Source organism: Penicillium nucicola (genome assembly GCF_028828085.1).
Source record: "Penicillium nucicola strain IBT 29836 chromosome Unknown utg000010l, whole genome shotgun sequence".
NCBI lineage: Eukaryota > Fungi > Ascomycota > Eurotiomycetes > Eurotiales > Aspergillaceae > Penicillium > Penicillium nucicola.
This window is the reverse complement of record NW_026643134.1, coordinates 4,768,816-4,796,436: the sequence shown is the minus strand read 5'-3', so window position 1 is coordinate 4,796,436 and position 27,621 is coordinate 4,768,816. Positions and strand designations below refer to the sequence as shown.

General features: G+C 48.6%; 7 protein-coding genes across 7 annotated transcripts; 4 read left to right on the top strand and 3 right to left on the bottom strand.

Moving 5' to 3' along the window:
• Positions 1 to 1,405: 1,405 nt before the first annotated feature.
• On the top strand, positions 1,406 to 3,986 carry N7511_010382 (SAM and PH domain-containing protein; the record flags this gene model as incomplete). The annotated part of the gene is made up of 3 exons (XM_057132759.1): positions 1,406 to 1,408; positions 1,466 to 1,639; positions 1,701 to 3,986. 3 exons carry the CDS (start codon positions 1,406 to 1,408, stop codon positions 3,984 to 3,986), a joined length of 2,463 nt encoding a protein of 820 aa, XP_056980747.1.
• A 1,148-nt stretch (positions 3,987 to 5,134) lies between these two features.
• Positions 5,135 to 8,983, top strand: N7511_010381 (NACHT and Ankyrin domain protein; the record flags this gene model as incomplete). Its single annotated transcript, XM_057132758.1, has 6 exons — positions 5,135 to 5,523; positions 5,592 to 5,656; positions 5,717 to 5,911; positions 5,971 to 5,995; positions 6,047 to 6,592; positions 6,655 to 8,983. 6 exons carry the CDS (start codon positions 5,135 to 5,137, stop codon positions 8,981 to 8,983), a joined length of 3,549 nt encoding a protein of 1,182 aa, XP_056980746.1.
• Positions 8,984 to 9,546: 563 nt separating this feature from the next.
• Positions 9,547 to 11,604, bottom strand: N7511_010380 (transient receptor potential ion channel family protein; the record flags this gene model as incomplete). The annotated part of the gene is made up of 2 exons (XM_057132757.1): positions 9,547 to 11,159; positions 11,226 to 11,604. The coding sequence occupies 2 exons, from the start codon at positions 11,602 to 11,604 to the stop codon at positions 9,547 to 9,549; spliced, it is 1,992 nt and encodes a 663-aa protein (XP_056980745.1).
• Positions 11,605 to 12,984: 1,380 nt separating this feature from the next.
• N7511_010379 (alpha/beta hydrolase) lies at positions 12,985 to 13,914 on the top strand (the record flags this gene model as incomplete). Its single annotated transcript, XM_057132756.1, has 1 exon — positions 12,985 to 13,914. One exon carries the CDS (start codon positions 12,985 to 12,987, stop codon positions 13,912 to 13,914), a length of 930 nt encoding a protein of 309 aa, XP_056980744.1.
• A 593-nt stretch (positions 13,915 to 14,507) lies between these two features.
• On the bottom strand, positions 14,508 to 16,309 carry N7511_010378 (sugar porter family MFS transporter; the record flags this gene model as incomplete). The annotated part of the gene is made up of 4 exons (XM_057132755.1): positions 14,508 to 14,876; positions 14,933 to 15,238; positions 15,295 to 15,699; positions 15,773 to 16,309. 4 exons carry the CDS (start codon positions 16,307 to 16,309, stop codon positions 14,508 to 14,510), a joined length of 1,617 nt encoding a protein of 538 aa, XP_056980743.1.
• Positions 16,310 to 19,424: 3,115 nt separating this feature from the next.
• N7511_010377 (autophagy protein 5) lies at positions 19,425 to 20,500 on the top strand (the record flags this gene model as incomplete). The annotated part of the gene is made up of 3 exons (XM_057132754.1): positions 19,425 to 19,544; positions 19,601 to 20,033; positions 20,097 to 20,500. The coding sequence occupies 3 exons, from the start codon at positions 19,425 to 19,427 to the stop codon at positions 20,498 to 20,500; spliced, it is 957 nt and encodes a 318-aa protein (XP_056980742.1).
• An 850-nt stretch (positions 20,501 to 21,350) lies between these two features.
• On the bottom strand, positions 21,351 to 22,894 carry N7511_010376 (uncharacterized protein; the record flags this gene model as incomplete). The annotated part of the gene is made up of 4 exons (XM_057132753.1): positions 21,351 to 21,391; positions 21,449 to 21,824; positions 21,878 to 21,958; positions 22,016 to 22,894. The coding sequence occupies 4 exons, from the start codon at positions 22,892 to 22,894 to the stop codon at positions 21,351 to 21,353; spliced, it is 1,377 nt and encodes a 458-aa protein (XP_056980741.1).
• Positions 22,895 to 27,621: the final 4,727 nt, after the last annotated feature.

Here is a 27,621-nt window from a genome sequence, read left to right as displayed (position 1 = left end):
GTGTGTGAGCACGCGGTGTGATTCATGTTGGATTTTGGGGAGCGGTCACTTAGATGCATAAACCGTCAGACTAAGACCAATCTAAATACGCTCGATTCAAGTACTGTATCACGCGAAGCCCATATTTCATGTTAGACTACTGGTGATTTTGACAATGGCCGATTCCAAGCTCCGAGCTTCAAGAAACGGGAAGCTACCTTGCATAGTGCATCAATAAACCCCCATGATCAGATTTTGCTATTCTCCAAGTTCCTCGTGTGCGGTATGAGGCTTGAGATTTACTATAGGACCATGACCGGCGATATACCATGAAACTATTCGCCTGTCTGACACTGATTTCTACCAGCACGAAAAAAAAGGACAGGATGGTTTTTATTAGGAAATGGTTGAATAAAAGACCCAAAGATGTACAGTAAGACGGCCATACATTTAGACCAATCGCTTCGGTAAGACAGACCAAAAAATGGAGGATCTGCAGTGTGATTGTGTGATAGTCTGCTCAACGGAACTTTGGGTCCGTCCCGAGTCATTTTCCTTACTGGGCAGAAATCCTGGTCAATATTCTTGAAAGTAATTAATTTAGTGTACAATTTGCTGATCTAAAATAAACTGCAGGAGGAAGGTCACTCTGTGTCTCTATCAGTTTGCCGACTTTTTTCATGTTACTTCAAGTCAAGAGCACAGGAATGCTAGTCAGAATAATTTTCTGAGCTCAGCCCCCTTGAATGAGCGAGGCAATGCTATCAATTTATAAATTTGAAACCGAAACCCCTTTACGCGCCAGGATTTCTATTCAGAGAACACCAGCGAGTGCAAGTGTGCCAAGAATATCATCACCGCAGTAGCGCCGTGACGAACAGCCTCTCACAGACCGCTATCACCCGCTTTCCTCAACCCCTCATGCAGGTTCGACGCCGACTGCTTTGCTTCTCACCCAACGAGCACGAGAAGGACCCAGTCTTGTCGGATGAATTTTTAGTTTCTGGCACCTGTCTCCTAAGCTAGTGTTCCATGTTGGCGTACCAACCACCCAGATGCCTGATCATGGGCGCCTCGCGGTGTACTTACCGCTGAGCCATGTCTCCAGTTGCTGTCCGAGCTGTAAATGCAATTCGCTGAATCCACGAAATCGCTCGAAGCACTTGGTGCCGCGCACTTTTACTGGTGGCCCCACAGACGAACATCTAGTACACGCCAGTTGAGTTACCTTGTACATAAATCGTCCAAAGCCCAAACTACTCAATTTTGATAAGTTTCCCCGTCATCATAGCGTTTTAACATCCGGTTCCACTTTCATTAACATATACCACCCAGTCTTACCAAGACATTTTGGGTTGGTTATCCAACTGTTGTTTCCTTCTCCTGTCTGGTGCCAGCAGCCCATCTAGGCTCCTGGCGTTGTAAAATGGTTAGTCATTGTTCATGATATTCGCACACCTAACAAGCACGCTAATTTCAACAAAAGGATCAATATGCATACCACATGAAATATCTTGTGAATCAGAAGCAAGAACCGTTACCATTGTTTCCCTCCAAGACTGTCATGCCACGACCGGGGTCGGAAGCAACAGAGATATTCGATGACGAATATGAGTACAACCGCTACAGAAACAGCTCACCCATGAGAAGTGTTGCTTCTGTGAGTTCAATAACAGGTCTATATCGTGAATGCCGGAAGGACTAACGTTATCTATCCATAGTTTGGAACCGGAAGCATATCAACTGCCTCTACACCAGACACTGTCACTACACCGGAGTCTACTGGCTTAACTGCTTTTGACTTTCTGTTCGATGAGAAACATGTCAGAGGTCCAAATGGTCCTCACTTGTTCCGATCGTCCGACTACTCCGATACAAACTCAGCCATAGACATCGGTCCATTGACCCAAGAAACACCCATCAGCACTACCGGTCCATATCACCATAGAGCCTCGAAATTCGACCCCCATAGACGGGATACACCGGTTCCGAACGGCTCGACAGCACCAACCCCTGAGCCCAGGCAACCCAAGCAACGCCAACAATTCTCACATGTTGCTCGTCCGGCCCCAAGGCCCATTCATATCGGACCCCGTGACTGGACTCCTTTTCATGTGAAGGGATGGCTGCAGAGCCTAAACTTCGAGGATGATATTATTCAGAAATTTTTCGAGAATGACATCTCGGGCTCCATGATAATGGATCTCGATTATGATTTCCTCTTCAAGGAGCTTGAGATCAAATCTTTTGGCAAGCGATACCGCCTAATGGGCTCTATCGACAATCTTCGAGGCGGAAGTGTGTATATGAGTAGCGATACTCATTCTTCACGCTCACGCAATTCAAGTGTCACTAGTTCCATAGATTCTACTCCCAATACGTCTGTCGTTTCTGGAAATGGCCACACATCGTACGCGAGTGCTGGGAAAAAGATACCCGAAGCGAAGCCTCGCCCGCGTCGTCAACGTTCCGAGAGTGACGGCTGCAAGAGAACTGACCTTCTTCCCGATGACTCTGTCTCTATCGTGGCAATTGAACAGGGCCTGCCCAAAGTGCACAAGTGCAAGAAAGGAGAAGCATGCAAAACTTGGCAGAAGCAGCAGAAGTGGTTCGCTCTTGTTGCGCAGGACCTGCCGCTTGAGTCTATCGGGGGCCGCTGTATCGTTGCAGGTGACCCAGGAAACCCTAAGACAGCACCAAATCTCCTCAAGTCGCCCAGGTCTCATATAACTCCTTCGCTTGTCGCGTCTTCTGATCTCATGGGATCTCAACACTCCTCCCTCCAGCTTTCACAAGAAAGTCTGAAAGAGGTGAAACCGAGAGACCCTCAGGAGAATGTGCGAAACTTTTTGAACTTCCAAAGTCTTGACCGGTTGCAAACAGTTAATCAGCCTGCTACGCCCCCAACCGACCGTCTTTCATCCCCCGGTTCTGAATTCCCCGACTCGGCAAAGGTTACACCCACCCTAGCTGATAATCTCCGTCACCTACCAAAACTCCGGATACCTAGCATGCATGACTCCAGTGATGGCTCGATTATCACAGAGAACCTGTCAGCTTTACGGACTGTCACGCCTTCCATTTTGTCTAGAAGAAACCAGTTCAATGACAGGACCGCTATCCCTGGAGAGAACCAGTCCTTCTCGAGCGGGGCCATCGCGTCTCCCGCGGACTTCTACAGACGCGATCCTTGTTATCGCTCAGAAACCCCTCTCTCAGATATCGATGTGCCAGTGACAGCTGTTCCGATAGGTCCAGTGGCCAGAGAAGATTCTCAGTCAGTGCCACCCAACATGAGATTTGGGAATGAAGGATATGTTATGCCAGATCCTATTATTCGTCCATTCTCCAGCAAAGCGGAGGGCCATCGGCGGTTTCCTTCGATTCATGATATCTCTACCCTCAACCCTCTCAAGGAGGAATATGCCATGAGTCCAATTGAGACCCCCGAAGACCTGAACAATACACCTCGGGCCCCTCAATTCCGCAATAACACATTGTTCCCTTCCACCCGACGAGGAGAAGGTGATGTGACACATAGTGGGTGGATGAAGAAGCGCAAGACTACCAAATTGATCCGGCATGATTGGGAAGATCATCACTTTACTCTGAAAGGCACTCAACTGGCAATGCACGACAATGAAGAGTCTGCCCGCCTCGAGTCCAAGGCCCTCGAGTACATCGATGTTGATGACTATGCAGTTGCTTGTTCCTCATTTGCGTCAAGGTCTAAACTGACAGCGGCATTCAAGAAGACCGTTCTCAAACGAAACGGGAACCCACTCAATGCGTCTGCTTTTCAATTCTCCCTGATTCCTACACCCAACGGTAGTGCAATCATTGACCGAAAGACCTTGTTTTTGAACAGCGGGAAATCGCATCATTTTTCTGTCAGGACCCGCGACCAGCGCATTGACTGGATGCGAGAGCTTATGCTGGCCAAAGCTCTCAAGCGTGGTCGAGACACTGGGGCCGAGGTCACCTTTAATGGGGCTAACATGATTTAAGCTCTGCATCTCCTAACGTTCCGGATGTTCCTTCTGTGTGATTTTCTCCTCTCACTCTCTGAGCCATTCCCTATGTTTCTGCGATACCCATGGTTAGATGGCCAGAGTATATACTCCTACTTCTTCCCCCATTTTACCCCTATTCGATGAATCTTACTCAATATTACGACAAGTCTTGTTACGAATTTCTTTGGCTTTTGCTCTTTCTCGTGATGATTGTTACAATATCTTCTTTTCTGCTAGTTAGAGAGGAATTTCCGGCAGAGGTTCAACGGCTCGCGCTGTCTTCGCCGCCTTAGGAGTTTATTCAGAATGACCATAACAATTTCCACGAATTCGAAGCATATCAGTATTCAATAAACCTTTTCTTCAACATCACATATAGCCTCCGCGATTGCGCGTTATAAGTTACCAGCATGATGGTTTCAGTCAGCGGCAGCAGTAGATGTACAGTATGACGATGCATCGTGTAAATACTACATTATGTACATTGAACCAGTAAGTTAACTAGGTTCGCCTATCAAGAATCTTGATTTCAGCGGTGAGCATGCTATCCTGCATGGCTGGGAAGATATCACACTCCAGGCGTTTCAAGGGCCATCCTGAGTGGACAGCTCCCCCCGCGGCACGACACCGTCGTATGCGGGCGCTAACGCCCATCAAATCCCCCGTTCTTCGTTGATCAATTCTGTCTTCGTGGCTTTAGTTTGCGCGAAACCCCGCTCGTATCGCTGCTAGCCCAAAAAGGAAAATTTGTTTATTGGCCGAAAAGCACTTTGTCTTACGAGATCAACACTATTGGAAGCCGTTTCATGTAGCGCTCATGCTTGACGTTGGCGCTGTAGGCAGCCTTGTGTCTCCACGTCTCTATTCTTTGTGTATCTTACCAAAAGCCATGCAGGGGCCCCTCACATGGCCTGTTCCGACGCCAACAATGTCCACCTAACTCTACAGAGAGTGGCGCAATGCCACGGGGCTGGCAGCCGATCGACTTGCCCTGTTGTTCCAAGCGGCTTTCGAAACAAGCAAACCACGTGCCTCTCCAAGTCACATTGCACTCCTTTTTTCCATGACCTTAGGTATGTTTGTTTCGAGTCTCTTATCTCCTAAGTTATAGGTTCATTCTCTAACTCATGGAACCTCCAGCCATGGTCGATGGCCCAGTGGTTCGGGGTCGCCTTACCCGAGCTGCTCGGTCCCTGCGGGCAGTTATGCGCTGCCTGGGGGGAAACAGAGAATCTCAAGATGGTGCGCAGCGAGCGATGCTGCTTCTATGCGAACTTCTTGATTTACTTAGCCGAATTCAAGACCAGCTGAACTGGGCGGAGGACAAATGGGTCGTGGATACATCACGCCTGCGTAACCTCGATGAGCTGCTCCGTTCGTTCGAGTCGACTATTGGATCTATCGAGGTCTACTTTCAGCCTGGTGGTATCACAGCTCGCTCGTTCCGAAAGCGGTTGTTGGAAAATACATTTATCCCTAGATTGGAGCATTTTAAGGTCATGATGCTCTTGTCCATGCAACCTGAGTCTCGGTATAAGTTACCCGTGTCAATATCGGCATCCTTTAAGGGCAGTGCTAATCAGCATTGATTATGAGTAGGGAGAAGAGCAGGGTTGAGGAAAAACTTCGAAACGCACTCTATCGCTTTCATGAAATGGACCCTGGTTAGTTTGAAACTCCTACTTGTCGAGGTCATTTGACTAACTTAAACCTCAACCCTCCAGACTCAATACGAACGAGCACCCCGGACTCCAATGAGTTTCACACTACTACGAGCCAAATTACCACAAAAAGTTTCATGAGATTGGCAGATCTGTGCAATACAAGGCAAACGGGAACATGCGAATGGATATTTGACAATGATATATACACCAAATGGCTTTTTGGCTGTAGCAGAACGCTTTACTGCGTTGGGCCAGGTAAGCAATATAGTTTGATCTGTTGGTCAATATGAATCCAAAGCTAACGAATTTGATAGCGGGCGCCGGAAAAACGTTTCTCGCGTAGGTCTACCAAGGAATGGCAGGGGGCTCACTCATACTAAAAGTGTTTAGATCTACCGTCATCGACAGCCTGCAGAGAACATTTACATCAGCAGATGTAGCGATTGTCTTCATTTTCGGTCATGACGAGGTGGATGAAGAGGCGAGCTCTGTGGGATTTCTTGACCAAATCCTCGCGCAACTTGTGTATCGGAAGCGTGTCCCTTCTCACACTACCGCTTGCTTGTACGATTCCAAATCATTTGCCGAGGGAAATGTTTCAGCAAAGGCATATCAGGATGCTATTCGCGCCGAGGTCAACAGGTTCTCTCGGGTTATGTTTGTTATTGATGGGATCGACATGCATGTGGAGAAAGATCGCATTCTGAATCGCCTTCAAAAGCTCCCGGATCATGCGCAACTTCTTGTTACCTCACGTGAAGCAAAATATGGATCCAAAGATGAATATGTACCTGTTCTAGCCACTCCAAGGGATCTTGAGGCCTATGTTAGTGCCCGCATTGAACAAGATGAAGGGCTGAACGCTATGCTGAAGCAATACACCTCTGAGTTAAAGGTGGCTGTTATTCAACAAGTGGCCCGGAAGTCACATGGCTTGTTAGTTATCAGTCTCTTATTCACCACAGTTGTTATGAATGCTGACATTTTTCGGTGTACAGGTTCTTGCTAGCTCGACTCCATATGGATCTTCTATCTAGATGTCAGGATGGAAGTCTACTACAAAGATCACTGTTCCATTTGCCTGAGACTCTGAACGACGCTTACGGCGAGTCAATGACCCGTATCGTTAGCCAGAATCCCTTTGCCAGTCGGTGCCTATATTGGACATTATATGCCCAGAGGCCTTTGACAGTCTCGGAACTAAACTTTGCAGCAAGCTATGAGTTACAGGCTAAGAGTGCCCCGAAGGAGCCTACATCATCCGAGCATTCTATGCTTTATGAAGCTGCTGGACTCTTGACGATTGACGCAATGAGTGGGACAGTTCACTTGGTACATAAAACAGCCAAGGAGTACCTAAGTGGCCCAGCAGCTCGGGTGTTTTTTCCAACCGCTAAAGTGAATATCGCCGACGTCTGTCTCACGATTATCACCCCTGATGATGTGGTTGATGACTGCTATGTAAGCAAGGGAGCGATACCTCGCAAGCCCCGTGGAAAGCTGCTCGACTACGCTACAACCTTCTGGGGTCACCACGCTCGCGAAGTCGGCGAAGATGAGCAAGCAACACAAGTTCTCATCCGTGCTTTCCTCAACAAGCTGTCCTGGAGAAGGCCTCCTGGGAAAGACTTATATGTCCCGGGGCTTGAAGTACCAAAACAGCTGGGCCTCGGGAAGTACTTTTCAGACTGGACCTCTCTGCATGTGCTAGCCTACTTCGGCATTATTGGAAAAGCAAAACGATTGATTGAACAAGGTGCAGATCTTGATGAATGCGATAATCAACTGGGTATCACCGCCCTTCACTGTGCAGTCTATCAAGGGAATGAAGAGATGGTTGAATTGCTCCTGGCCTCCAAAGCAAACATCAATGCTGTCTCAAACGATGGTAAAACAGTGTTGCATATTGCAGGGGAGCAAGGACACCGAAAATTGATCAAGATTTTGCTTCATCGGCGTGCGAACTCTAGAACAGCCAGCAAGGAAGGAGCGACAGCTCTCCAGCTAGCTGTTGGGACAACTCACGATGAAGCGACCGTGCCTCTCTTGATTAAAAGTCGGTTTGATATGGATGTTCAAAATACACTTACTGGTAATACGGCCCTTCACTTAGCAGTCGAATTGAAGCGACCGCGCATACTTGCGTTCCTTCTCGAAAAGGGAGCCAGCATGAACATCTTAAACAGAGATGGAATGACAGCATTACAACTTGCTTGTAAAACAGACAACTGCGAGGCTGCCTCGCTGTTGCTCGAACGTGGCACCCAATTGGAAACTCGTTCATCCTATGGAATGACTGCCTTGCATATTGCCGCACTGGAGAACAATTGGGTAGCATTTGACATGCTTGTCATTGGAGGTGCAGATATCAATGCATGGGATAGCGAAGGCGAATCCTTACTTCATAAGGAAGCCCGCAACCCTTCTGCAATTTCTGTTGCTGCACACTTACTCGCCCAAGGAGCAAACCTCGAAGCCTGCAACTCTCAAGGATATACACCCTTACAATGCGCTGCTGTAATTGGGAACAAAGCGATGTTCCTTTTTCTGGCCGAACAAGGAGCAAGACTCGATGTTCAAACCGCAAAAGGAGAGACACTTCTTCATATCACACCTCCGCTAAACCAAGACTGTCTTGATATTCTGGAATCCTTGTTTCAATGCAATTTCAGCGCCAATGCGACAACCTGCAGTGGTCTTACACCTTTGCACCATCTTGTCATCAACGATCTTAACTTGTCACATTCCTCAACTGAACACACTGCCAGTTTCATGTCATTACTTTTGTCTCATGGTGCGGACATCAACGCTCCCGTTGTATCTTGCAATTCTGAAACGGCACTCCACTTGGCGGTGATCGCAAAAGTCCCACGCGAGTCCCTTGTGTCGCTACTAATCAAAAGTGGTGCATCGCTGGATTCGAGAACTTCGGACGGGAAGACCCCATTGCACTTGGCTGCTGAGCGAGGCCGACATAACATTTTCCAAATACTGTTAGATGCGGGCGCAGATCCTTCAATCCAAGACTTTGTTGAAACTCCAACAGATGAAAAGTCCACGAGAGGTGGGCTTACTGCGCTTGACCTGGCGCGCAAGAACCCTATCAGTGTGCTGTGGTTCGACAATTCGGGCAAGTTACAGTCTCCGCCACCGCCGCCGATGCAGCAGCGTAGGAGCCTAGCGACAACAATTGATGAGCTCGATACCGAATCTGAAATTGGTGAGATAGGGGGGTCAACATTGGTTGGCGAAGAGGATAGCTCGGTTTGGGGATCAAGAGCGTCAACTACTTCCATGGATCTTCCGTCTATTGTTTCTTCATGCTAAGATACCACTTGTCTTTTCTTTTCTCTGATGTCCTTTCCTTCTCGGATACATGGCTATTTGCTCATGAAAGCAACATCATTCTTTGTCTTCCAGTCACGATCTTTGCGGAGCCGTTCCCTGTGTTCATTTTCTCGAGTGTGGCGGGTTCAGCATGTAAATAGAATTATGTTTCGAGGTTCGAAGATACCACTTGTTTGATGTCTCAAGTTTTTCTTTTCTAGGTCTTGATCATGTCTACTATGAGAAACCCTTTTCTTCAACTCTCTATAACAACCCATCTTTGCAAACAATCACTGTCGTGGAACCACGCTTTCCTATCTCTATTATATAGCTCGCTAGACATGATAGTAATTTTTCAAGTAGGAGAATACGATATAATAAACGATCAATCATTTGATGAGATTTATGTATCCCGAAGCCGAAAACACCAAAGCTTTGATATGTACAGTAACCACAGAAAACACCAGTGCGCCAAACATAAAAGCAGATGTCAGAAGTATCGCTGATAGAAATCTTTGAAAAGGAAATATAGAACCGAGAGACAAGTCTAGAAATACAAGTTTCTAAGAACTGCGCCGACCACCATTCTGAGCACTGGGGAAGAGTGGCAGCGAAGGATCCACAACATCATTGTAGGGTCTCCGTGCGGCCATTGAGACATCCTCATCACTGGGTGGAGCAGTGTGAGCAGCAGGGAAGTTCGGATGAGCCTCCGTATCATCGCCTCTTGCGACCTTCTCAAGTTGATCCAGCTCGGTCGTTCCTCCGGTACGAGACCAGCGGAAGGAGTCACGGTCATCAGCCAGAGCCCGGTATTTGGAATCGGGAGACTTGGAGATAACAGCGAAGACAATGCCGACCAAGAGGTAAATGAGAAGGGCCAGAGTGAAGGCCGCGTTGAAGATGAAGTATAGCACGCCGAGGATACCTGTCATCAGCGGGGGCTGGCTGAAGACGTTTGAGAAAACCAGGAAGAAGATTGCGTTGAGGGAGTTGAGCACCGCGCCGATGATTGCGAAGACGTTTGCTCCCTTGGTCATGAATGGCTTGATGATACCGATTGCGAGCATCATTGCGAGTTCCAGGATGAGGAGAACGATGGATTGGGCAAGTCCGTTCGACTGACCGAAGGCGACAAGCATTCCCTTGATGATGATGTAGACCAGTGTGGGGACGAGGAACCAATACACCGGCGCACGGTAGTAGATGTAGAGGAATCCCCACTTGTTCAGCGTGGCTGGATCGGAATACAGAGTGTAGGCCGGTGTGTTGTGCTGCTGCTTGGACCGAATTGCGCGTTGGAAGATCTTGAATGCAGCGAAGGCCAGAACGGCGGTCGTCACCAGCCACATGGTAATAGCTAGAACGATTTCCGCAGCGGAGTCCTTTTCAACTAGTTCCCAGAGACAGAGCACGCACATCTGAGGATATCCAATGCATGCAAGTCGGAAGAAGGTGTTTCGCATGACTGTCTTCCAGTCTTCGGTGGCACCGGTAGCCTTGTCTATTTTCGTGATTGAGGTCGTTCTCTTGGACAGCACGAAACGAATGACCAGAGCGACTCCGACACAAGCGAGAACGAGGGCGGTTACAAAGTAGTAAAACAGATATCCGGTCATGAAGATGTTGCTCAAGGTGATATTTGCTCGTGCTCCAGCCCGTTTGATGCCGCGCAAGACGATTTGGGCACCGGATTGCACGGTTTGCGACTGGGAGGTTGCACGTTTCTGCAAAACGACCGAGACAGTGCCTTGCTCGGAAAGCACGGACGAAGGTGTACCCCCCGTCGCGCGCTGGAACCAGGTCGAGATGGTCTCCAGTGAGCTTTCTGAGACAAAGCCCATGCTCCACAGAGTATCCTGAATCCAGGATTGCGCCATCGGTGGAATTTCGACTGCGAGTAACCCTCCCATTGCGGTCGACTGAATGAAACCGAGGAAAGCGAGCGATCGGAACGCAAGATGGGTTGCTGTGTTGGAGTGTCCGAGAAGAGAAAATACGGCGGAAGCGACGAGGCCTAGTCCAGTCATGATGGCGAGTGTCCATGACACACCAGCTTGGAAAACGGTTTTTCCATTGTGCACCCGAGTTTCCAGACAAGCGACACTCCCTCCCGACTTTCGGTTCAGGTTGATGCGGACCACTGCATCGATGTCGGGGACGCTGTAGGCGATACCTATGACGCAACCGTTAGTGCCCAAAAGTTTGGGAGCCGCTGAGCCTCATAGAATTCCCCACGAACCTGGAATTTGATCAAGCACCCCATTGTCGAAGGTGTAGGTGAATTTCGGAATTTGTAACTCGATTGCTTTCATCGGACAAAAGACACTTAGGTCGAGGCTGCATGGGTCAATTCTCTGCGAGAGCGCTTTGTATCCGTACACCAAGAGATCCACGTCCAAGACCACATCTCCAGCGACTCCAGAATATCCATCGAAGACCAAGCTCACAGAGTTGTTTCCTGGCGTGAGGGTCGCACTCATGTGGTTGATTGTGATGTCGGAATTATCGGCTCCGTGACATGCCGTCAGGCCGTTGGCTTCGATGAGCTGCTCGGCATGAACCAGACTGAAGATAGTAAAGAGAATCCATCCTCCCGGGCGGAAGGTCGATAATTGCATGGCGACCAAAACGAGTGTGAGTGTCAAGAAGAGAAAGAGAGGATTCTTTTTGGGGGAGTTTCCCTGATATCATCACACTCCACAGTACGACGTAAGCGCTAGGTGGGCCCAGGCGATGATTTTGATTTGAAACAATTTCAAGGCAGCGACAATTCAGTGCGTTGAGTGTGTTCTATGCTATGTACCCTGGAAAAGTTCCAATGAACTGCATTCTGACAAAGAGACTATGTCCTGTTCTACGTGATTTACCCCCCTGACTCTGAGGCTTTCTGTGCGTCGTTCCGACACAGCCCGCAGCAAGCCTAGGCCGATCATATACTGGTCTTATTCCCCAGGTGGCAAGGGTCTAGGGGTCCAATGCAACAATATTTCCCAGACAGGCAAGCAGTTTGCCATGTACTAGTACTCACCAGACTACCAATGAGGGACCCTGTCTCACTGGATGCCGCTCACGGCTGTTGAACCCTTCACCGAAGCTTGAACGTCTATACGAACACGGCCCTTCCGCAAGCTTCCAGGTCGTCTATCCTTGCTGTTTTCGGTGGCAGGATCGGGCTAAAATTAGAAAAGACGATTGACCTCTGTCATATTTCATTGGCCAACATACACTTGGGCTACAAAGGCTCTGCCCCAGATGTCTACCCTGTGTGAGTGTAAGGACCCCGGTCCTTGTGTTTCCCGCTACGCGCGTACATACATAGAGAGACAATGGACCCTGCGATCTTCGAGTGAATCCTAGGGCCAAGATTACCTTGTCTTGTCTGCTCCACAGATCCAGCAGATCCAAGCCCCTCCCAGCCCCTGCTCCAGCCACGCTATAAGGTCATGGCCGGATGCATCTTCTCATGACAGCGACATGTTCGAATAATTGAATTAATATCCCACTCGATAATTCCCCTCACATAGATCTCAGAATGGCCTGCTGACATGCTTGCAAAGCGGACTTCCAAGCTTGGCTTAATTCAGGCCACACATACTCATCTCAAACGTCTTCGGCATCGGCGTTCGCGGCATCCGAGCTCCGGTTGCAGCTGCACTGGAAGTCGCAGGCAACCAACAAGGTCTTTCTCATTGCCCACAAGCCAATTCTCTGTTGATCTCTGCCTGTCCTTCTTTGTCGGTTTAACATTAATCGTTGCCATGCTGATCTATGCCGTCTCGGGGGTTGCGTGGCATGACGTAGTGATCTGCTCCAACCTTGATTTGACCGGCATACACACGGGACATTTACCAACTGAAAGGCAATCGAGGGGAGGTGTTGACTGCTGATGATATCATGGTAGCCAGGGGGTGTGGATAAGGACATATTTCCTTCCTGACTGCCGCGTGGGGACATCCCCATCAGACGTGTCAACCAAAACCTCACCTCATCACATTGCAATGGGAGTTTCTTATGGCTACCATAAATCGCTCGCGTCATTCCTTCGACTCCTCGTGAAGCCCAGACTCCATCTAGATCCCAAGCCCGACGAAGTAGTTCTCGTCCCATCGCGCGATGACGGTCAACCCATCAAGACAAACATCTACAACCCAGCCCCCCAACCCGGCCCAGCCCCCGTCCTAATCAACTTCTGCGGCAGTGGCTTCGTCCTCCGTACCTTTGGCTCAGACGATGAATTCTGCCGCTTTGTCGCGGACAATGCCCACTACACCGTAATCGACGTTCAATATCGCCTCGCCCCGGAACACCCCTTCCCAGCAGCCTTCCACGATGCCGAAGACGTAGTGAGCTGGGTACGGTCGCAACCCGAACGCTTCGACCTGACACAGCTCTCGCTGTCTGGATTCAGCGCGGGCGCCAACATCGCCTTGTCTGTGGCCGCGGCGTCAGAGCAGTTCGACCCGAGACAAGGGATATTCGACACGGTCATCTCCTTCTACGGACCGATGGATATGTCTATCCCCACCCCAGAAAAGCCCCAGGCAGATCGCCGCAATTGGATCATGCGCGACATCTTCCCGCCCTTCTCCCATCTGTGTCATAAGTGTCTCAATCTGGGGAGAGTCGATCCTAAGGATCCGCGGATGTCGCCTATCTTCGCGGATCCGGACTGCTTCCCCAATAAGACTCTGATAGTCACTGCGGCGCAGGATTCTTTTGCTATTGAGGCCGAGGAGCTGTCGAAGAAGTTGAATGGGACGGAAGGGAAGCTCTCCGTGTGTGAGCGGATGGAGGGGTGCGCTCATGGGTGGGATAAGGAGGCTATTAGAGGGACATCTCAGTGTGATGCGAAGGACAAGGCTTATAAAATGGCTGTTGATATTCTGCTGCAGAAGGAGCGTGGAGCAGTGCCTACTGCTGTGTGCTGAGTTTGTTTTATCATTTGATACCCCCATAGAAGTATACGAATCAATTTATTCTAGCATACCCAGACGAGTGTTTTGAATTATTAGGTGAACTTAGGTAGATTTGCTAACAATTGTTCCGTGATAAAGTGCAATCGAAAGGATGAAAGCCGATAATAGGTCTTGCTAATATATATTTTCAAGTAATGACTGGTCATTCAAATGCCTCTTCACGTTCAATCAAACGTTGTACTTTGAGTATCTTATGCTGCTATTGCCTATGAGCAACTACACAGACTCATGGCTACAGAATAGAGGCCATTAATGAACACGATTACAATCTTGGAAAGGGAAGCATGGATATCTGCCCAGGTGCCAAGCGAGGACCAAGGAGTCATCAGGACTTGCAAATGTCACCATACACAATGTTAGCAGAGCTCATTCAAGCTAAGTTAATCTACCGAGATATTATGTGGAAAGGAATGAATAAAAAATTGATGATTCATGAAAATGCGCGTTAACTTATGCAACGTCTATACAAAATCGTAGTCGTATGTACAACCTGTGGTCTAGAAGCCACTCTCTATATATAACCAATCTATCTATAATCGTATCGCTCATTTCTGTTGCTCTTCGTCTGAAGTACCAGCAGTGTTCTCCTGGTGGTAAGAGCTCTCCTTGATATCGTAACGGAACTGCTCCTCCTCGGCGGCAAGCTGTGCCTTGAGCATCTTGTTTGCGCGCCAGATGGGCTTCTGCTCGAACAAGCGGTCGACCTTCTCCAGAGGAATACCACTGGTCTCGGGAATGAGGAAGAAGGCGAAGAAGAAGGCCAGGAAGGACAGGGAGGCGAAGAAGAAGTAGACACCGTAGTGCATAGTCTCGAACATCTGCTCGGTGAAACGAGAGATGAGGAAGTTGAACAGCCAGTTACTGGCAGTGGTGGCGGCCTGGGCCAGGGAACGGAAGTTGGGATCAAAGAATTCCTGTTGCTTTTGTTAGAAAGATGCAGTCGAAATGAGGGCAATGATAGGCAACTTACGGAGTTGATAACCCAAGGGGTACCGTTCCAGGTGGGGGTATAGACGGCGGTCCAGAGATAGAAGAAGAAAATAGCGGCAATACCACCGCCATCGAGGTGAGAGGTGGGGTTGTCTTCGGGCTTGACGACACAGATATAGGCACCGATGATCCACATGCAGATTGAGCCGGTGATACCACCAACGAGGAGAAGGTTCCGTCGTCCGAACTGATCGACGAGGAACAAGAGCCAGACAAACGTCATAACAGCCTTGACAACACCAAAGATACCAGTCATAAGGTTGACAGTGTCGCTGTCAACACCAATCTAAGATCAAAGTTAGTATCGATGAAAATTTTGCGACGAGTAGAGCATATACATACCGACTTGAAAATAGTGGGAGAGTAGTAGTTGATAGCATTAATACCAGAACCGTTCTGCCAGAAGAAGAGCATACAGCCGAGCACAAGGCGGTACATGACACTCTTGTTGTGGGCGAGGGCTTGGAAAGGCTTCCAGAAACCAATACCAATCGAGCTTCTCTGGTGTTCGAGTGCCTGGTCAATGGCGGCAACCTCCTCGGAGATGTAAATTTCGTCGGCTTGCAATTGGCGAATCCAGCAGAGGTTCTCCATTGCCTCACGGCGACGGTCCTTGAGGAAGAGCCAGCGAGGAGACTCCTTGATCCACAAGGCACCGACAAAGAGCAAACCAGACGGCACAAGCTGAATAGCAAATGGAATGATCCATTGCTGATGGTCCGAAGGCATGTGTTGTTCAACACCGTACTATCGATTTAGGTTAGCTTTAATGCAAAGACGGCACAAACACCGAAGAGATCGGCAAGGCTAGGGGACCCACGTTGATCCAGAAACCAAGCATACCGCCAATCTGCCACCCGAGCTCGTAGAGACCGACCAGCCGACCTCGGATCGCTGGTGGAGCCAGCTCGGACAGATAAATAGGGATAATGTTTGAAGCCACACCGGTTCCTAAACCAGAAAGCACACGGCCTGCGTATAGAATTCCCAGTCCTCGAGAAGAATCGGCTCCAAGTTGTAGTCCAGCTCCAAGCGTGAAGATGGCGGAAGCAACACACAAACACCACTTGCGGCCAATAAAGTGACCGAGGACGTATGTACCAAGAGCACCGAAGAAGGCACCGGCAATGAAGAGAGAGACAATGTTCTCACTAATTAGATCTTGTTGGGCAGATTCCATCTTGTCGATACCAAATTCCTTCTGGAAAGATGAGAGTGTAATGGTTGTACCGATGAAGGCACTGGTATATCCGATCATGTTGGAACCGCATGATGCGATGAGGGCGAGGACATAGACACGCCAATTGTAAACGGACTTTGGCGTCGGCCGATCCTCGTGAAGTGTGAGAACACCCATGGCTGCAGATGTAACAGCTCGAGGGAAGGTGAAGAATGAGGTGAGGTGGGAGGGAGGAAAAAATTTGATCGGAGATGGGAAGAAGAAAATGGGTCGAAAGGTGCCGGATATGGGTCCCCTAAGTAATCTCTGCTATCCAAGTGGAATTGTGGGTGGGCAAATTCCCCAACTAGGTGCTCTCCACAACACACGTCGCCTGTATCCCCATAGACTGGGGCAATATGGGGTTCGAACGTGAGGCTATGAGACAGGGATGATTACAGATGCATGGTGATGTGGGAACGTCGGCCGGGGTAGTGTTTTCCCCGGACAAAACATGGAAACACTCAGCCGGGGACAAATAAGCTTCAGTATATATGTAACCCGGAACCCTCTTTTCCTGGATGAAATCATAGAAAGAAAAGGAATTCCGTGGGGGTCGTTCCTGGACACTAGATACTCAGTGTTTCAACATGACGAGCTACTACTGGATGTGAACTTCATGTTGTAGATGTGGTATTCTAGCGCTGGAGAAAGTGCGTTGTGTGTTTAGCCGTCTGAGCAGTATGTGGACGCCGGTGAAGGCCATCGCCACTGAGCATGAGCGAAGAAATCTTTGCGTCTCCGGGTCGGGCGGAATCTTGCCTCAACCTGAGGGTGGAGAGGGGATATTGTAGTCCCGCTTGTTAAGCGAATACCCCGAGATCTCATTTCCCCAGCTGTTCTGCATAGAAGTGAAAAAGAAGAGGCCCACGGGGGAGAACCCTTAACCACAATTGTGGAGACAGAAAATTGCCGAGCTCTCATTGGGAAGGTCACGGGGACGGAAGAAGGGCTAAAAGTCTGAAGGGATGACGCTAGCCGCTTTGGTACATAGTTAAAGGTCACGTGAGTCCTCTTGCATCTGCATCTCAACACATTCCCACCGCTATCATTGGTACATGTTGCGTATGCAGATCCTTTGCATCATAACTATGATATTTTGCCCCTATGGAATCCCACAATCCCACAGATTCCCCCGGAAATGGCGGCACCGGCCCCCACTGCTCCATTGATAAGCTCAACTGTGTACTAAACGAAACTCCGGGGAGTCTGGGGTTTGACTCGGACTGTTGACAAATGAGGTCCGAGGAACTAGTAATCTGATTCAACAGGGTGAAAGATAGCCATGATGTCTGTGTGTCGTTGCCGTAGCTGTTACTATATCATTATCAATATGCCTGTTTCGGGCCGCGTCCGGCGTGGAAGTAAGCCACCCCCCGCTCGGGCTTAGCATTTGAAAGGAGTCGACAAAATCGGCATCATGACCGCATCCCTATTTGAGTTCGGAGACCTTACCTATGTTGTGACTCTTGACACATTTCCATATGTCAGGACCCACCCGGACGGCGATGACACGGGGGCATCCTGAAATGATGTTCCTGGTTTCATCATCCATAATGTAGTCCGAGGGTGATTCATTTACCGTCAAAGCTCGGGATAGAAAGCTTGTACTCGCTAGACCTTCTGTGTGTTCGTCACCATTCTCGCTTTGAGCGGTTCCAATCTCACACTGCCTGCAAGTGAGCCGGCAAGGTATCGCCTGTTGTGGAGATACACAAAGGCGCTGTGATGTATGTCTTGGCTAGCATGGGCCATGGTCGGCAGTCCACCTGAGAAAAGCGGCCCCCTCTCCTGCGGCATTTCGCACTCGTCCTCTGGATGAGGTATTTCACTTGAACTCCATTCACCTATCTGCACCATTTGCAGCTGAACGGACGAAAACTATTGAACTTTGACTTCTCAGTAGGGCATCTCGCCTGCCGATTATTTCGAACAGCGAGACCGCTCCTTGGGTTGGTCTGTGCCTATGTGGTAGCCACGTCTGGACAAGAATGCACACCGGCACAGCGTTTGGCCATTGCCTCCACAGTGGCATTTTGCAAGCGACACAACGTGGAAGAAGGTTCTATTGAAGAAATCCATGACACCGCCTGCAATTTATTTCATGGGGGTATGTCTTCCAAGTTCGGAAGTGATATGAGGGACACGCAGCACGGCCTCACAGCTCGGAGTCGGATATCCGCAGCGCCGTGCTGACAGAACCGGAGCACCGGCATTCGAATTATGTTCAAAGAGCCACATGGGGGCTTGATATTTCCCTTGGGGGAAGCGAAAACTGCCATGGCTGTTACCCGAGAGTACTGAATGTCTGGGCAGAACTTGGCAACCGGACGAATTCCGTGTTCAAGTATCAGATTTCGCGACCAGAAACCACCGCAGCACTAATGCAATCACTGTAACGCAAAGCCTGTGCCTGGGAGCCGATTGGACTTGGATGATACACGCTCACCAAGCGCTCAAGATATCCGAGGTTGCTGCCAAGAATAGCGAGTGGAAAGCTTCGTAGCATATTCCCGTCGCGTGGACACAAAATGCTTGGGTCTGGTGTATACTCCTGCTATTCTGCGCATTGACAGCAGCCACAGTGGTTCTGACACACACTGCTTGGCAGGTCTCATTTCAGTCTTTTTAACAGAAAGATATCATGGGTGACCTGAGTAACGCGTCACGATCGTTAGGGTCAGCTTCGGTAGTAGACGTTAGTAAGGTGATATGCCAGTGCTCGAAAGCATGATACACCAGACGGAAGATGAAGATATATCTGAAGAAGTTGGGCGTTGCACCATGGGAATAGTCGGTAGTCTAGCAGAACGATTTGCACGTAGCGAAGATGCGGATTGTGGCCTGAGGCATTAACTTATGCCTTATATGTCATCAGACAACTTTACTGCCTCAGGCAGAAACACGTGCTATCAACTTTCCGTGTTTCTCCCAGTTGGGTAGTGCCAGTGTCAATACACACTAGCAGTAGCTCAAGTACCCATAGGCTTGATCCATGCAAACCAAATATCCCCATGGCCAGTGTATAGTTCTTATGAGAATTCTGCGCATACCTCATCGGTCCGACCATGACCACATCTAAAGCGGGGCAAAAGCTGTGAATCTTAGCAGCGCGCCGTCGGCCATTCAATACCAAGGTATGGCGATTGACAACCCATGGGGCAAACTCACTGTGTCTCAGACAGATAATACATATACTGACCGATGAATAGCAACACGTAAAAGACAAACCCTTTCTTAGCTACATCTCAAGATGGAGAACCGGGTCACGCTCGGCTCTATCCAGAAGACCGTTTGGAACGGGCGCATCCCGCTAGAAATTGTTCTGGCATCATCAGAAAGCAGGACTTTTGATAGAACGGACCCATATCTTGTATGTCCCCCAGATCTTCAAGCGCATAGTATGACGAGACGCTCACCCCCCGAGAGATCTCATACCCACGCATCTCATATCTGCCCTCATTGCTTGCCAAGCTTCGAACATTCTTTTCAAATTCTTTGATAGAGCCAGACTCGCAACCACATGATGGTTGGTTCGAGTTCGAGGGAGTACCTCTGAAATGGCACTACCCTGTCGGTCTGCTATTTGACCTTTATGCTGGGGCGGACCCTGCGTCGAAGACTGCCTCAAGAGGTGATGAGTCTACTGAGAAAGCTTCGCCAATGCCCTGGAAATTAGTAGTGCATTTCAGAGACTGGCCGGACGACGAACTTGTGCGACTCGATGCCAATGGGATGGTTATGAATGATGCCTTCATAAATAGCGTGAAGGAGGCAGACTTCCTCCGAAATGGTACAGCAAAGGGCATCATGAGTCTTTCAAAAGAGGACTCTTCAGGACTTTGGAGAGCTGTTGAAGATGGTACATTCGTCACGAAGATCTCCACCCTTCCAAATGTTCAAGATTAGTCTAACACGCATACAGTGGATCTTCCCTCTTTCCAACGCATATCAAGCATCCTTCTACCTCAACTATCACAGCCATTCCGAAATGTCCCAGTCAGGATATTTCTTCCACTTCCGCCTGATGCGGAGTCTTCATCTTTGAAAGTGGTACAATCACCAATTCCACCTTCGATACCCACATCAAGCATGCAGTCAAGTCAGCTTTTGCCCTCGCGCGGCAGCTCCACCACTCAAATTCAAACTGTGGGCTCTGTTCTGCACACACTACTACCAAATCTGTTTCCTAGTCGGAGAACTCCTGTTCTCGCGAAGCCCGTTTTGCATGGCGCTGTGATACCCATGTCTGCCCCGATTGAAGAGGTTGTTAGAAGCTCGGCTTATGGAGATGGGTGGGCCTATCTGGTCGTTCGAATGATGGGATGAGCTCAATGAATTTCAAGGAGAATCCCCTGATTCTCTCATTATTGAATATCTTTAATTTTGCCTTGAGAGATATGAGATCGTGCTGTCGAGTACTCAGCCTATTCATGGGCCATACCATATTCCATTAGAACGTCTGATCTTTGAGGACTGTTCATTAAGAGGTCTAGCCCAATACTGCTAGCCATAGTTCTCCTGATGGCGTGGGATCCAGGGCAGGCCTTGCGACGATCGTAACTACATGTAGTCGTGCACGTGTAGAGGACCCATTGTCAATGGAGCAGCACTCAGCCAGTAAAGTCACCTTCGAGCTCCACCGGCAAGAATTTTGAGTCCGGTGGTCTCGAATGTCTAGCGCTATGGCCCGATGCCCGATGCGATAGGGTCCACACGGGATGTCAAAGGTGTATAGGTTAAGCTAGATCCATAGACGCCATTCAGATGACGCACAACTTGGACTTTATAATTGGATGTTTCGATAGGATCAGAATTCAGAAATGTCTGGTCTGAGAGGTTCTACAGAAGAAGAGAAAAATGGGCGCATGAAATTTCTTCAGAGCATATGCATAGTGATTAATACAGTTCGCACTAGGTTCGGGGAACGCCGTCCGTGTCCACAAGTGGAGATCGACATGAGCCTCGGACCTCCGTCGTGGCCAATTGACAGTTCAGGGGCTTGTAATGAAATTCGATACCATTCTCTGACAGTTCATTACTATACTCATTATGACCATCCTCATTATAGCCACTCATTATTCCTCATTACAATAATATCCACTCCAGGTGGCCCATCTCTTCACCACAGAGCTGTTTCATACGCAGCTCAGACCAATGGTTTTTTTTTGAGTCATATTTACGACGAGTTGGAGTTGTCGGCGCAGCTGAAAGCGGATCCTAGAAGAATCAATGTTAATTGCAACTTGGGCAGCATTAAGGATATATCAAACTTACCAATCGCTCCTGTGGCGTAGGCGTCGATGATCTGAATGACCACGCCGTAGGTTGCACCAACAAGGAAGAAAACTCCCAGAAGAACCATTCCCCAGTGCAGTAGGTAGATAACCTTTTGCACAATTGTTCCCTTGCGGTAGTGGCCGTTGCTGTAAAGCCATAAGAAGCCAGGAAGACACATGGCGAGAGGAGCAAAGCATAGAGAACCGACAAGTGCAATGAGGTAGTTGAAGATTGGGATGGCTTCCGCGAGGATGAAAGAAATAGCACCGAGACTGATGGTGCATCCTAGCCAGGTAATCCAATGCACAGTAGTATTGGCTTGCAAATGACGGGTCTTGCCCAAGATGCGCACAAAGACGTATTTGGCAGCAATCTAGACAACATCGTTAGCCATGAACTGCTCGGCAATGTTGTAGAAATACTTACGTGCAGGTAGATGGTGGCACTCATCACCAATCCAATTAGGGCGACACCGTAAGACACCATCTTGATCGTTTGTCCGGCACTCTGTATCAAGCAATGGTTAGCTCATGGATAGTACATGGAGTCTGAAAGGAGACATACACCCAAGGAAGGACTAGCCACCCATTGTCCACACCAACTGTAAACCACCAAACTAAAGGCAAGGTATGACGCAGTCACCAAAGCCATGCACAGATACAGAGACTTCTTGTAATCCTTCGGGTTTCGCATCTCCGACATCACCGGGATGAAGGCGCTGGTACCAGCCGAGGAAACAAAGATAGTGCTGGAAGCAACCATGCCCGCCGCAAACCCAGGGTTATTGATAGCAACGAAACCGAGATCGAAGGGGCCCTCTTGGGGCGCGGCGGCAGGTCGGTCGCGTGTGGTGACTCCGATGACAACAATCAAGACTGCGGCGTAGATCGAAATGAATCCTACATATGTGAGCCATCCCACATGCTGGAGTTTGCGCACTGAAGCAGTCGCGATAATTGCAACTGCCGCAATCAATGACCACCATACGGTGCATGCAGCGTGGTGCGAGAGGGCGTTCAGTGCTGTTGACACTCCAATGATACCACTGCCGGTGACCAGGACGTAGCCAATGAGGAACATCAGACCAGTCAACTCTTTCGCAAAGAAACCACCAGCAACCTCTGCCATATCAGCAATTGAATGGCAGTGAGGATACATTTTGCGGAAGTTGCCCAAAATCACGAAAGAGTAGGTGTTGAACACGCCCCAGGCGACGATACTGAGAGAGCCACCCACTGCACCGAGTGAGTAGAGCGAGGATGGAAGCGACAGCACACCTGTCGCGAACAGAACCTTCACGAAGATAATGCATGCCTTGAACCAGCCGACATTACGGAAGCTGACACCGTCTTCGGTTTTCTTGAAGACCTCATGCTCTTCAGTGGAGTCCCGAGGACTCCCCATCTCCGTGTCATGTGCGCTGGCCTTCTCGTCAACAGTCATGATTGCGATTGACCAAAAGCAAAAGAAAAATGAAGCACCAGGCTGGAGAAGAGAATTTGGGGGCCCCAAGCGCAATTAAAAGAAAATTCCTGTACGGAATATAGTCCCTAGAACACTATATGCCGGTAATCTACTGTGGATCCCCCAAATACAACCGACGGCGCACTAGTTGAGTAGTGAGGAACTAGTATGCCGTGAGTACACTTATAGTTTAGGTTGATCTGAATTGACAAGAGTGTTTCCACTCTTTGCTTACAAGTAAATGTCTAAGGCTGGAAGTCTTCATTATTGGTCTACAGTAGTATAAGTTATGCTTTGACGCACACGAAGTCTTCAATTCGTCTCCACTTCATATCCACGTGCCTCGGGTCCAGTAATTTGTCTTTGGGTGTGCATTGGTGTTGTCCTGGTTGGTTACAGCTTTGCCTATCTCTTGTTGCTTTGGGTCTTGTTCTATCTGCAGCCAAAGGTATTGCAAGACCTTTGCTGCTTGCGTCCTACAAGACCCACTCCAACCATTAAACGCTAATAATCCGCCTTTATGTGAACAGTCTAGTACATTGGCCGTTCATGCTTGTTATTTGTTTTCCAGGCCCGAAGAAGGCTTGTAAATTGGAAAGAGGTCTGTCTTTACAGTGTCCGTGGACCACCGATCTTGCATTGTGTTTTTTTTTTCCACAGTCATTAGAACAGGGAATATATTTGAAACATGTGAATGGAGCTTCCTTACAACTAAGCCTATGGATATCCGTTTATTGAACATCGGATCGAGGAATCCAGGTACAGTATGTTGTAACAGCATAGAATTTCATAACCTATAGGCTGCAAAGTTACGTTTTATTGCAATGCGTTTTGCCGCTTTAGTCATATTATATTTGTTCTATCTTTACGTCGCCTTGATCTTGAGATGAACCAGGTTGGTAGGCTTAGCAGCATGACTATGTCACTAATTACGCCTTGAGACACAACAGCACTTAGTGTCACCCACAATCGACAGAATACAATTATATAATCCCCTCTTAAAATAGCACTGATTGGGATGAGCTATATTTTGCGCTATCTGCTACTTTCAAGTACAGGTGAACCTTCTGTTTAGGCCAGCAGGATTATCGGCAAGATAAGTCCCAAATCCCACACAAAGTTGTCATATATATTTTGCCCCTGTTCGAATAGAAGAGGGAAGTTCTCGAGTACCTACAGTCCAGGAAGTCAGTGTATTTCACCGGGACGGGTATTTCGAGACCACCTTTGTTTTTCTGCGAGGTAAAACAACGATTCAACCGTGTTCTTGGATAACCTTGGAATCATTGTTCTGTGTGAATGTCCTACTGTTAGTTTCCTTGACTTTGACATCTCGTCTCATACTGCAATGATCTGGGACGGAGGTGACAAGACATCGAAAATCACTAACAAGGCGCAACTGGGGGAGGCAATCATTTCTGCTCTGAAATATACTCTGAAGATGATCAATCAGTATCTTTACGTCGCTTCAGTTTAGGCTTTACAATATGAGATCCTTGATGCTTTAGAGAAAGCCCTCACCTCCAAGTGGGCCTTAAAAAACAGCAGCATCGGCGAGAAGTTTAGCAAAGCTGTTACAATTCTCGATTCTGAGGATTGATGGTGTCCTTACGCTGATTCATGGCACTATATATGTCAGAATCTCTGGGCTTCATGCCATTCACTCCAAGGATGAGAGGCTAGCAAATGCATTTCATTGAAGAGAACGTTTTTCGAGCCACTGAACATTATACCCCTTTAAAGTCGACATGTTGATGTAAAAGAACATCAGGAGCCATGACTTGTATAGATGGGATGAATGCAAATAGGCATGAGTTTCGATTGGGGCTTTTGCTATGACTTTATCAAATATCTCAAAAGTCATAGGTATCTCATTGCGGTTGGAATTTTGTATTATAAAATGAGAGAAGTAAGTAGAGTCATTATGGAATTGGCTGACCTCCTCATTATTCAAAAGTCACAATAACACTTTGCTGTATTAGGAAGGCTTACTGTTTATCTCCTAGGGGACTAATTCAAAAAGGCAGCCGATCATTCTGATAGTGTGGATATACATCCAAATAAGATATCCTCCAGTCAGACCCGTATTGCCTTGTTCATCATAGGAGAAATGATCTACCTTTGCGGCTACGAACACATTTGTGTGCCTTCGCCTTCATGCTGTGATAGACAAGCCCATTACCCAACGTGCGCGTGGCTGTGTTAATATCCCTTGGATCATGAAAGAAAGGTTAAGGAAATCGAGCCCGAGAACAAGAGACAATACGCGTCGACCAAAATTTCCCATATTGCGATCCCTATGCTCTACAAAAATAGGACTAGCCTGTGACCGCGTCATTCCGGGGCCTAGATGTATTCATAATTGAGGACCAAGACGGAGTTGAAGATCCTCGATTCCGAAATGGTAGTCCCTTTATTGAGGCTAGCTCGGCATGCATTCCATATGTAGATGTGATCAGAGCTTGCATTATGCTCAAGCACAGTAGCCTTCCGTGCCGGAGAAGAAAGGCCGTTGTGAGCGAAAATCTGTCATAGAAGACATGAAAGGGTTGTTATCTAGCGCAATGCGTGGTAGATCGCCGAAATTTGAGCCATTATTGCTACTAGCCTGGCGCTCTGGTCTCGTGGCCTTGACTGTATGAAAAACGGGTTGACAGGGCAACAATATGCAAGTTGTACCTGATTAATCCATATCGCTCAAATAAAGTCAACATGAATCAAGTTTCAACCTAAAGCCTCCGTGATTTCCAAGGGCGAACGTTCAAGGGATGATCGGTGTCGCCGATCATTATCCCCTTCGGGGGATGTCCTTGGAGCCCGGCGACCCCTTGGAAGATTGGATTTTGGGGTCTAAAAGCTTCGTTTTTGTGATAGGTAAAGTCAAGGGGAGATTGAATCCTGTAAGGTCCAGGGGCTAGATGCTGACGATTCAATAATTGGGGAAAAAAAAACTATTTACTAAAAAAAGAACCAGTTAACTAGTACGAAGATCATTGCGGGGGTTAGGGCACAACTGAACATCCACCATACATAAGGATGAACATGCGTCTCAACATTATTTCCAGCTCACCTGAGACAGCCTCGAGAATACTCGGCTTCAAATCTGGGAAGCCCTAAGAGCGAATCAGGGGATTGACGCATTTAGTGGACATAAGGTTGTTGGTTGTTGGAATTCCACAGCTCGGCCCAGACGTGCCTTGCATAACGAGGGCCCACATCATTAAACATAGCTCGCTTAACCAGACTGGAATGAGACTTCCGACACGCGTGGGAAAAGCAACCTTATTATCTGAAACAGCTGCTCCCATATGGCTTCTGTGGCTTGCGCAGGAAGTCAGGGGCCGATCTATACCACTGAACGAACATTAGTAAAATGGCCGTTAACGTGCCTCGTATAGCGCGATACATATCCAGGTAGGGCACGCGGTACGGTCCACTGCACTATGCGGACCGCAAGCCACGCCAAGCGAAGAACGGTCGGGTCGCAAGGATGCACCCATCGGAGTGGGTGCTTCATTTCGGGTTATAGTCTAGGGCATCCGGTGGTGTTCTTGGTAATCTTGAGCCACAGGCCCAAGCCCACCTATTCGATCCCGTAAACAAACGCCTTCAAGGCTTGAGCCTTTTGTCTTTGTGACACAAGTGCCACTAAGTGACCCCCTCGTAACTCAGCCGCCGATATTTTCCTATCTGGGACTGTTGAGCAGCTAGACCGATCATGCTCGACCTCAACAACGCAATACACGTGCCCCTATTTCAGGCGCGCTGCAAGATGGACAAATGAAGCATTCTGAAACAAGGCGCTCGCGTGTCGGGAGATCTTCACTTTCCTAGTGCAGGGTCCTGGCATTCCGTCGGCCGGCATTATGGCTGTGCAAATTGACTCGTAGGGCGTCAGACGTGGCTGGTATGGATCTGTCGCCATCATTTTATTCAAATGCCGAGAGTTCTGGTCTAGCCTTAAGCCGCTTAGAGATATGCAACAGCCATGTCCAGAACGGCAAAAGAAGACTACGGGGCTGCATTTGCGCGTGGCTCCGGGAATGCAGCATCGTTAGCTTTTACGCGGTCTTAGCCCTTTGGACCTATGAGATCCTTTGAACATAGAGCTAAGCCCCTGGTCCAGTGCATGAAGCTCCATGTGATCGACCACGCGACATTGTTTCACCCTTGACCTCTGTTTCGAGTTCCACGCGAGAATGCCGGGCATCACCAAGCGCCGTTGCCGCCAAGATGATTAACAGTCTTAAATTAGGGCTTAATTGTTTCAAAAAGTTCTAGACCCATAACATGACGTTTTAGTCTTCTTCTCTGAAGATCATGATCTTGCCCTTGTTTGGGGATCCCGTTCGAGATACGTTTGCAGAACGGCTGGAATTGCTTTTTACGCAGCCCCTCGCTTCATTCCACGGCACATATACCCAATTCGGTTACTCCCTCACCTGAAACATGTGGTAAACCATGTGTTGAGGCGGAATGCGCTTTTCTGCTCGATTATTATTTTGGATCGCAGCGACGAGATCGTCCTTCTGCAGCTGGTACCTCCCTCCTAGCTCCAGTGTCCTGCAGCTGGGCCAATAGCAGCGGGCTTGTCGCCTGTTTCACATAGATGGGCCGAACGGGTATGTGCTTTTGACTATGGAGATCGCGGACTTGCCCACATCAGGAATCCCAGACCCGCTTACCATGGTTCATGCGGACGAAAT